The sequence below is a fragment of the Chrysochloris asiatica genome, unplaced genomic scaffold, assembly GCF_000296735.1.
Source record: "Chrysochloris asiatica unplaced genomic scaffold, ChrAsi1.0 scaffold00409, whole genome shotgun sequence".
Taxonomy (NCBI): domain Eukaryota; kingdom Metazoa; phylum Chordata; class Mammalia; order Afrosoricida; family Chrysochloridae; genus Chrysochloris; species Chrysochloris asiatica.
The window spans coordinates 1611083-1622345 of record NW_006408927.1 but is presented as its reverse complement, the minus strand read 5'-3'; the positions used below and the strand labels follow the sequence as shown (position 1 = coordinate 1622345).

The 11263-nt window shown below is 39.4% G+C and overlaps 1 protein-coding gene across 1 annotated transcript; it reads right to left on the bottom strand.

The window, feature by feature from the left end:
• Positions 1-4149: 4149 nt before the first annotated feature.
• LOC102831594 (zinc finger protein 70-like) lies at positions 4150-8832 on the bottom strand (the record flags this gene model as incomplete). Its single annotated transcript, XM_006876753.1, has 3 exons — positions 8815-8832; positions 8468-8485; positions 4150-4648 (listed from the first exon to the last, which is right to left on the bottom strand). Coding segments are annotated over exons 1-3 (535 nt in total), but the record flags the coding sequence as incomplete, so codon positions are not given.
• Positions 8833-11263: the final 2431 nt, after the last annotated feature.

The following is an 11263-nucleotide window of genomic DNA, read 5'->3' as shown; positions in this document are numbered from 1 at the left end:
GTGGCAACAGTAGTGAGGTTGGCCCAGGATCAGGCAGTGTTTCGTTCTGCTGTGCATAAGGTCGCTATGGGTCGGTTCCAACTCAATAACACTTAACAACAACAATAATGGGCAAAATATTGAATGATGCAAAAACACCAAAGATGATGGAAAGTATACACAGAGTCATTATACCAAAAAGAAATGGTCAGTGTTCATCCATTTCAAGAGGTAGCATATGATCAAGAACAAACAGTACTGAAAGAAGAAGTCCAAGCTGATTGAAGGCACTGGCAAAAAACAAAACTCCAGGAATTGGCGGCCAACCGAAACTGGAAATTTTCAACGAATTTCTGAAGCACAGGGGGTGCTCACTCACCTGTGCCAAGGCAACTGCAAGAGCTGCCTGGCCATCTGATTACAAGGGACCAGTACTCCTGCCCATCCCAAAGAGAAGTGACCCATCAGAATGCAGAAACCATCCAACAATGTATCACATGGAAGTAAAAATTTGCTGAAGATAATTAGACTACGACTGCAACAGTGTACTGACTGGGAACTGCCAGAAATTGAAGCAGAATTCAGACAAGGTGGGATGAGGGACACCTTACTGATGTCAGATGAATCTTGGCTGAAACAGAGAATACCAGAAAGATGTTCATTTGTGCTTTAATGACTTTATGAATTATGACAAGCTATGACAGCATAGTGGTTACGAATCGGGCTACAAACCTCAGGGTCAGCAGTTCGAAACTATCAGCTGTTCCATGGGAGAAAGATGAGGCTTTCTGCTCCCGTAAAGATTTACAGCCTCAGAAACCCTGTACAGGGTCGCTAGGAGTAGGAATTGACTCCATGGCACATTAACAACAACATGATTGATGACATTGCCAAGAATGAGTATTCCAGTACATCTGATTTTGCTCATGAGGAACCTCCATATAGAACAAGATGCAGTTGTTCAAAAAAGAACAGGGGGACACTGAATGATTTAAATTAAGAAAGGTGTGTGCCAGGGTTGTATTCATTCACCACACTTACTCAATTTGTATGATGAGCAAATAATCTGAGAAGCTGTATTATACGGACAACATGACAGTAAAATGCTGAATATAAAAGACCACAGACTTCATTATGGGTTACACCTCCAAGAAAACAAAAATCCTCACTACTGGACCAATAAATAACAGCATGATAAATACGAAGACTGAAGTTGTCAGAGACTTCATTTTGCTTAGATCCATAATCAACGTCATTAAAGCAGCAGACAAATCCACCATTATGCAAATCTGCTGCAGAAAACCTCTTTAAAATGCTCAACAGTAAAGCTGCCCATTTGTGTTCTGTGCGCCTGACTCAAATTATGTTTTCAGTTGTCTCATTCACATGAGAAAGCTGGCCAACGAATAAGACCTTGGAGTTGATGCATTTGAATTATAGTGTTATGGAATATTGTTAAGGAGTCCTGGCAGGATAAAGCACTCAACCTCGAGGTTGGTTTGCACCGTAAGGCTAGCAGTTCAAACTCACCAGGCACTCCTTAGAAACGCTATGTAGGGTGACTATGAGTCAGAACTAACTCAATGGCACTTAACCGACTAAGAACAAATCATTGTAGGAAGAAGAATAGCCAGAATGCTTTAGAAGCCAAGATGATAAAACTGAGTCTCATTTACCTAGGGCATGGTATCAGGACGATCCAGAGCCTGTAGAAGGACATCATGCTTGGCAAAGTGGAGGGTCAGCAAAAACCAGGAAGACCACCTTGGAGACGAATTGACAGTGGCAGCAGAAATAGGCTCAAGTGTGAAAATTGTGAGGAAGATGCAAGACCAGTCGGTGCTATCGCACACTGTTGTTGTTAAGAGACTGACAAGTTGGCCCAAATCACAGTGACCCTATGCACAATAGAACGAAACACTGACTGATCCTCTGCCAACCTCACAATCGTTGCTACATTTGTGCCTATCACTGCTGCCACTGTGTCAACCCATCTCGTTGGAGGTCATACTTTTTCTCAGACCATCCATTTTACCATGGACTGGAGGGCATAGGGTCACTATAAGCTGGAATTGACTCAACAGCACCTAACAAGTAATAAGTAATGACTGGAAAAACTGCAAATTAAAGGAAGCAAATGACTAAAGAAATCTGTTTCATCTTAGAAGAAACTTAGACTTACAGGATGTTTTTTGTAAATTACTATTATACAAAACTGCCATCATCGTGTGCATTCTAATCTATACTCTGCCTCTCGAAACAGTAAGCTATGATTGCCTCTACAACTACAGATTAAACATTTTTCAACAAACTCATTTACAGGTAGAACAGTATGTGGCATGTAGCCATGCATTTATTGAACACTGTTGTACAATGACACTGTTTCCTCCCTTTCAGTATTTCCACTATTATCAATGGATGCCACTAAGGTGCCCAGAGATTTCCCTATGACCAATTTTAAAGGGAAATTGCTTGGATGCTGGCAAGTCCTATTGGAATGCCTTCTAGAACTGGGTCTATTACATAGAAATCATAAACTCAGTTCAGAATGAGGCCATGGCTTCGTATAAACCTCCAGGCTCTGGAGCACATAATGCAACCAAGTGGAAAACAGCAGTCCAACCAAACTATTGTCGTCTCAGCGTCTTCCAAGCACAGAATTACCAAAAGCAGGATCTCAAAATACAGTCTAAAGCTGGGCTGGTTTGAAGCTCCTTTGTAGATAAGTGTAAATGTGGATTCACGTGGACCAAGTTTAGTCTTCCTTCCATATAAACCCTGCTCCTCACAGGAACATTTTTAAGGTACATGTATCAGCAAAGCAACAAATGACAGAAACAATGTAAGAAATAATTTGTTATATCACTAGACAAATAACAGCCAGATTATTTAAGAAAATGCTGCTTTGTAAACAAAGAATGCTAAAAGAAATTATCCTAAATAACGATTGTGGTGGGATACTGTGCTGTTTGCAGATTTTCCTCAAGATTTTGCTAAAAATATAATCAGAACATACTGCACTAGAATGTGATGAAGTATAAAAATACGAGTGCTTCAACGTTTGTAGAAAATGAAATTAAAAGACAATGGAATTTCTCCACAAAATTTTTGAAGCCCTCTTGTATACCTATTAAAAAGAAAGTACACTTCAACGTGTCCATAGGTTGACAAGGTGTTTTTTTTTAATCAAGACAATCTGAATAGAAACAAAAAGACGTATTGTTACTTATCTAATCCTCAGACTACAACTGAAAGGGTACTTAGCTTTCAACCCGTCTGTATGCATGTGAGGTGTCATAGGGTACACCAGGGCGGCCACTGAAAGTTTGTCTCTGATTTTACATTCATATAATTCACATAATTAATCCAGTGTAAAAACTTATGATTTGAAAGACTCATATATGTTTTGTGTTCTTTACATATACATGACTCATCTCAAATCTAACATCATATATTCAGAAGACGCAATTTGTGACAGCTTTTCTGAGTGAACGGACCCTCACCATCTTGGAAAGTACAGGGAAAATAGTAGAAACTATCTTGTATCACTTGCTTTACTTGTTCCAGGTCTTTATGAGAGATGACTTACTTTCCAATAGTACTCATACATATATTCTTAGTTTCTGATGGATCTTATCATGTCTTCTAAAAGCTGTGAGAATTAAAGTCATCTCTCCAATGGGAGTTCTACATCTAGTGAGTGTTAAAGACTCTCTCACATTCATTACATTCGTTACCCTACAGGGTGAATGTTGTGTTGAGGTAAGAATACCAAAGGCTTTCCCACATTTCTTTAATCACAAGGCTCTTGCACTGAGTTCTTCTGAGAGATCCATCCTACTCAATGCATTCCCACTTTTCTTACATTTCTGACTTCCCTCCACTGCCCGTTCTTTTATACTGAGGTTTGAAGACCAATTAAAGGTTTTTCCACACACTAACATCCACAGACTGTCTCTACTGTGCATTCTTCTGTTTAATAAGGTATAAGGAATGGTTACATAGTTCTCACACTGCTTGCATTTCAGACTTTTCGCAACATCGTTCTTGAGAAACAAGGATCAATTAAAGGGTTTCCCACTTTTTTTACACTTAAGCTTCTCCTTCTGTGAGTTCTTACATGTTTACTGAGGTTTGAGGAATTATTAAAGGATTTTCCACATTCCTTACATTCATAAGGCTTCTCTCCACTGTGAATTCTTAAATGGATAGTGAGATGTGAAGATCGAGTAAAGGTTTTCCCACATACTTTGCATTCAAAAGGCCTCTCTCCACTGTGTGTTCTTTTATGTTGAGTCAGGGATGCAGCAATGCTAAATACTTTCCCACATTCTTCACATTCATAAGGCTTCTCTCCACTGTGTGTTCTTTTATGATGAGTGAGGTGTAAGTGTCGACCAAAGGTTTTCCCACATTCCTTACATTCATAAGGCCTCTGTCCACTGTGGGATCTTCTATGTTTAGCTAGTGTAGCAGGTTGACTGAAGCCTTTCCCACATTCCTTACATTCATAAGGCCTTTCTCCACTATGAATTCTTATATGGTTAGTTAGTGCTGATGTTTGTCTGAAGGTTTTCCCACATTCCTTACATTCATAGGGCTTCTCTCCATTGTGAGTTCTTACATGTTTAATTAGTGTTGAGTGATGAGTAAAGGCTTTCCCACATTCCTTGCATTTATAAGGTTTCTCTCCACTGTGTGTTCGTCTATGTTCAGTGAGGCGTGAGGATCGATTAAAGGCTTTCCCACACTCCTTGCATTTAAAAGGTTTCTCTCCACTGTGTGTTCTTTTGTGTTCAGTGAGGCGTGAGGACTGACTAAAGACTCTCCCACATTCTTTACATGCATAACATCTCTCTCCACTATGCATTCTTTTATGTTTAGGGAGGGAACAGGGTTTCCCACAATCGTTACAGTTACAGAGTTTCTCTACAGTAAGGGTTTTGTAGGATTTTAGGTAAGACGGACACCTCCAGGTTTCTTCATATTCTTTATATTGATAAGATTTGTACCCAATACGGTACCTGATGTGGTAATTAAATATATGATCACCATTATCATGAAATTCCAAAGAATTTACTCCAACAGGAGTTTCTTTGACCCTAGTAAGATTTTCAATCTGGTAGAAAAACTTCCCACACTGATCATCTTCTTTATATTTCTTTAGTTTATCTTCTTTACTTCCACAGAAGTAGTCTATCATATATTTTCTGTTGAAATAGAAAGTATGTTGTTAGAATTACATTTTCTACCACTTCAAAATTACTATATGCATTTATTGTGCAATTTTTGCCCCGTAATGTCTCATGCTGCATAGATTTCAATCGTGCCACACAAGGTACTAGCATTGTCGTCACTGTTTCCAAATACTGAGGTTTGCTGTACAAGTGAAATATGTCTCAAACATTCAGTATCTGATTCACAATTGTGGAACAACTGTGTTTTGAAAATCAGGTCAACATACATTTAGAACTAGTTTTACACAGACACATTCACACATACATATAAGGCACACTGAGACCGTGTCCTGAGATGCTGCTTAATGTCATGGTTTGATACCTCAATTGCATTTCCTGGTTGTTGTGGTGATTTTCACTGCCATGGAACTCACAGATTTCTCCTAACATGGAAGATGTGCCGTCGTTCTTCACAAATCGCACTATGACGTGCTCATTGGACAACTTTTGTCCATTATTATTCTGTTGAGAGACTGACCCAGTAATTTGAAGTGGAGTGAAACTCCACTTCAAAAAAATTAAACAAAAAGGGAGGAAATCTGATGAGGCACTAGGCACCTTTGAAGAAAGAAATACTGAGGCATTTGGTTATTCTAGGAGTTTGGTGAAAAAACAAAGTAAGAAATAATTCCATGACTATTGAGACTGATGGTGAAGAAATCAAGGTGCAATCATGAGTACAGAAGTGCAAGGAGTTAGAAACAATGCGTGTGCCTAAAGGTGGTATTAAATGAAAATGGGGGAGATGGCAAGAGAATTGGTGACATTTTTTTTTTTTTTAAAGTTAGCTCAGGTGTGTGAAAGTTTAGCTCCTCAAAGTAAATGAAACCTTCTGTAATTGATTTCTTCAGCTGTAATTCATTCCGAGCAGGTCAGGTCTTTGAAGAGTTCTTTCCTTTCTTTGTTCCTAATATAGTGACCCCAGATAAGTCCTATCTCCACTCCTCGGAACTTTCCCTTGCTTTCCCAGCGATAGGGTGCTGACCAAGAAAGACAGATCATAACCACAGATAGAAGAGCAAATTTCTCGGACATTGTGCCAATACTTTCATCTCCAGGGTTTCTAGAGATGGTGCTCAGGCAATGAATTATTTAATGAGGCCTTTCTAGTCATATTTACCCACATTTTGACACAGTGTAAATCCTAGCCACTGTGCCTGTTACCAAAGTTAGTTTCCTTTGGGAGGTGTGACCATATCTAATCTATAGGAAAGCTTTGGCAAAGTTCCCTGTCTGGCTCTGAATCCTGCCCTAGTCTGATCTCTGGGACAGAAGACCATCATCTGACTTGATTTGACAATTTACATAGCCTTATGAGTCACGTGACCTGCCAATTTTGGTTTGTCAGCCCCTACACCTACATGAGTAAAAGCAATCCTCCACATTGACATCCGACCCAGGGATTTGGGACTTACCAGCCTCTACAACCATGTGAATCATTTCCTTGGCAATGTATGAGGTCTTTCAGAAACTGCAATGAATTACACCACCCTGAGACATGAGGAACAATACTTAGAGAAGCAGCTGTTATTAAAACTTGACCCTGCAAGCATTGCTCACTAGCAAAACGTAAAGAGCCTGAAGACTTTAAGGACAAGAGAAATAAAGAGTTTAAGTTCAACAAATAAAATGTTCTCTTTCATGGGAAAGTCCCTGAAGCCTAAAGTTCATGAGGTCAATGAAACCGTTTGTCATGTTTGCCAATGTTATCTAATTCCACAGTATCAATTCTGTAAAGGTCAAAGGGATACATTTATATATGAAAGAAGAAAATGAGAAAAATGAACTCATCCTCACCTGAGTTCAGGTACCTGAAGATTTCCACCATGACATCTCTGTAAAGCTTCCGCTGAGAAAAATCCAGCAAAGCCCACTCTTCCTGGGTAAAGTTCACGGCCACATCCTCAAATCCCACTGAGTCCTAAAACATCACACATTCTGGATAAGTAAGGTACCATGTTCTCTAATGTGTGCAAAAGGATGGCTAAGGCTTGCGGTAATTGGAAACTAAGAATTTAGAGGGAAATCACAGAAGCTGTGTGCTCTCGCTCAGGTTTGGACATCAGATTTATCCCATGCTATGTGCATTTACCTCCTTACTGGTTGTCGTTGTTGTTGTTGTTAAGTGCCATCGAGTCGGGATCTGACTCATAGGGACCCTGTACAGGGTTTCCAAGGAGCAGCTGGTGAGTTAGAACTACCGGCCTTAACGACCCACACCAATGTTGCAGTTTACTGCATTCATCTCCTGACTGGTAATCTGTATTAAATCTTATTCCATAGATTTAACAGTATTTGTAAAGCACTGAACTTATCTCGCCAAAATATGACCAATTCCAAAGAAATAACAGGGTAAGTAAAAAAGTATTGTGACTAAGGTCCCAGTTTATACATGCACTAATTTATTCCCAAGAAGATATGTTTAAACATGCCTCTGTGTCAGTGGATGGTTGCAAGACAAGTTCTCTCGATAATACACTTACCTTATACTGTTAAGGGGCCTTCAAAAAAGGGTATTTTTTGGTCACAATTAAAAAAATGATTTTGAGGTTAGGGTTAGTACCAAATTGTTACCAAAACTCAAGTGGACATATTCCCAAATCAATAAACTTTGCAGCAAGTTTACATGAATGTTGTTGTTGTTAAGTGCTGTTGAGTCGGTTCTGACCCATAGCAACCCTGAACAGGGTTTCCAAGGCTGTAAACCTTTATGGGAGCAGAAAGCCTCATCTTTCTCCCACAGAACAGCTGGTAATTTCGAACTGCTGACCTTGTGGCTCGCAGCCCGATTCGTAACCACTATGCTACCAGAGCTCCTTGAATACTGCCCCACATAAAAAAAAAAAAAAAAAACCAGTTCTTAGATGGATCAGGCAACATAATCAGGAAGATCTCAAAAATGAACCAAGAGGGGAAAACAGAGACAGACAATGAAAACTCCTCTGCCACAACCAAAAAGCAGAGAAAGAGTGGTCCACAGAGAAACTGGGGAGCTTTGGATCTTGTTTAAGGTTCTAGGCACCAGTTTCCCATGCCCATTGAGAAGAAATCTACCTGTGGAAACAAAATATGGTGATTTCTGGATTGATCCAGCCTGAAGTCCTCAGGCCAGAGGGTGGGGCCAGGGCCAAAGGGAGGCAGCGAGCCAGCGGCCGCGGATCTGCGCGTGTGAAGGGAGAGGTGTGCCTGATTTTTCAACTTTCACTTTTCATTTTTTACATATCTCTCCTTTTCACCCTGATCACACCCACACTGCATTGCCCAGACACCTTAAGGTGGGTGGGAGCACACTCCCAAAAGGGCCCAGTATTGCACCCACAGTTTTCCAACAGCACAGAGAGGACACCTGTAGGCTGCTTCTTATGACATTTTGACCCTGGGAACCCACCCCATAGTTTACCTAGGCAGGGCAAAGGTCAGTGAACAGTGTCAATTACAATTTTTTGTTTTTGATTGGTGGTTTCTGTCTCTTCATTTATATTGTTTCTGTCTTTGGTCCTTTTGGCCTCACTCTTCTCCCAGGGGTTGGAGCTTTCTCCCCCTACCTTACCCAAAAAGAGACAGCAACTGTGTCCATATAGCCAAGCTACAAGCATACCTTGCAATACCCCACCATTTGGACAAAAGCCAAAACCAGCTGCTAGGCATATTACACGTGAAAAGGGAAGCCTGTCTCCAAATCATATCCACCAGGAGACGCTCAGCAAGCTTAATAACAAAGCAACATACATTCATTTAAGCATTAAAAACTCACATAACTGTTGAAAATGTCCAATAAAGCACAATTAAAGATATCAACACGTTTAAAAACAGAAAAAAGTAACTGAGACAAATGAGCTGGAAGCAGACACAGACTTTCCAGTAGAAGAGTAGGCTCTGAATCTGCCTTAGAAGGAATTCAGAAGAATAATATGGAAACAAATTCAAATGCTCTGAAAAGGGGTACAGGAAGAAGTCAGAAAAGTGCTATGAGAGCAATCAAACAAGACAGATATGGCATTGGAAACAACACAAAACCTGCAAAGAGAAGTCCAGATGATTAATAATAAAATATCACAAATGGACAATATACTGAAAGAGCAAAGGAGCAGAATGGAAGAGATGGAAGTCAAAACCAGCAAGCTGGAAGATAAATCTCTCAATACTTGCTAAGACAGAAGAGCAAGCAGAAAAAAGCATTAAAAATTCTAAAGAGAGTCTAAGATTCATGCTGGATAACATGAAGAGGAATACCTTAAGAATTATTGGCATTCCAGAAGAGGAAGAATCACAGAAGTCCCCAGAAGAGACAGTTCAAGAGCTTCTGGAAGAAAAATTTCCTAACATCTTGAAGGATGAGAAGATAAACATTCAAGAAGCTGAAAGAAACCCAGGAAGGATAGACCCCCATAAGAAAATCACCGAGGCATATAATCAAGCTCTCCAAAATCAAAGACAAGGAGAGAATCCTAAAAGCAGCCAGGGAAAAGACAAGTGTCACTTACAAGGCAAGCAAATCAGATTAAGCTCTGACTATTCAGCACAAACCATGCAGGCAAGAAGGCAATGGGGAGACACATATAAAACCCTAAAAGAAAACACCTGCCAACCAAGATTCGTCTATCCAGCAAAACTGCCAATCAAATACGATGGTGTAATCAAAACATTCCAGGATAAACAGAAGCTAAGAGATTTTGTTAAAGTAAATCCAGCGCTTCAAAACATGCTAAAGGGAGTTCTTTGGAATGAAAAGCATCAAGAACAGACTACAACCAGAGATTGACAGACGTGGCAATACCACCTGGAACTCAGTCAATGGATAGCAGAGTTCAGAACGTAACAAAATTACAGCAATGAATTCAGAGAACCTGTGAGGCCAACCAAAGATCAAAATATTAACAATGTTAAAGAAGGTAAAAAATAAAGGAATAGAGATCCAGGTGGTGAGGTCGCGTAGATTGCAGGATACAACGGACTGTCTTACACGCAGAGAAACTTCACAGACTATAGGATAACCCAAATGAAAATTCATACTTCACAATTTACCATGAAAATGAAGATCCAAGCAGAACAAGAAAATATTATAACAAAGAAGAAACCGACAAGAAATAGCACAAAAACCATGAACACAAATCAAGAAGGCATGTAGAACAAAGGAACAAACAACACCACAAAAAATTTACATAATAACAGCAGTTAATCCATACCTATCAATAATTACACTGAATGTCAATGGATTAAATGCACCAGTGAAGAGACAGAATGGCTGAATGGATAAAAAACCAAGACCCTTCAATATACTGCCTGCAAGAGACATCTTACACGCAAAGACAAAAACAGACTAAAAGTTAAAGGATGGAAAAGAATGAACTAAGCTAACAGCAATAAAAAACAAGAATACTAATCTCTGATAAAATAAACTTTAAAGCAAAAACCACCATAAGAGATAAAGAAGGACACTATCTCATGATTAAAGGGCCAATTGAGCAAGATGACATAACCATAATTAACATCTACACTCCAAATGAAAGAGCACCAAGATATATAAAGCAAACTCTACTAGAATTGAAGAAAGAAATAGACAAGTCTACAATTATAGTGGGGGATTTCAATACGCCACTTTCAAAAAGGGACAGAACAACCAGAAAGAAACTCAACAAAGCTACAGAGGAACTAAACAGCACAATCAATCAACATGACCTCATAGACGTATACAGAGCGTTCAACACAACTATAGCACAATACACATTCTTTTCCAGTGCACATGGAACATTCTCCAGAATTGACCCTGTGTTAGGTCACAAAGCAAGCCTCCATAAATTTACAAACATCACTATACTACAAAGTATCTTTTCAGAGCACAATACCATAAAATTAGAAATCAACAATAAGACCAAGGAAATAAAGTTTAATACATGGAAACTGAATAACACCCTGCTAAAAAGCGACTAGATAATAGAAGAAATTAAATGGCAATTAAGAAAGTTCCTAGAAACAAACGAGATTGAAAACACAACATAACAAAATTGTTGGGACACAGCGAAAGCAGTGCTGAGTGCAATAAATGC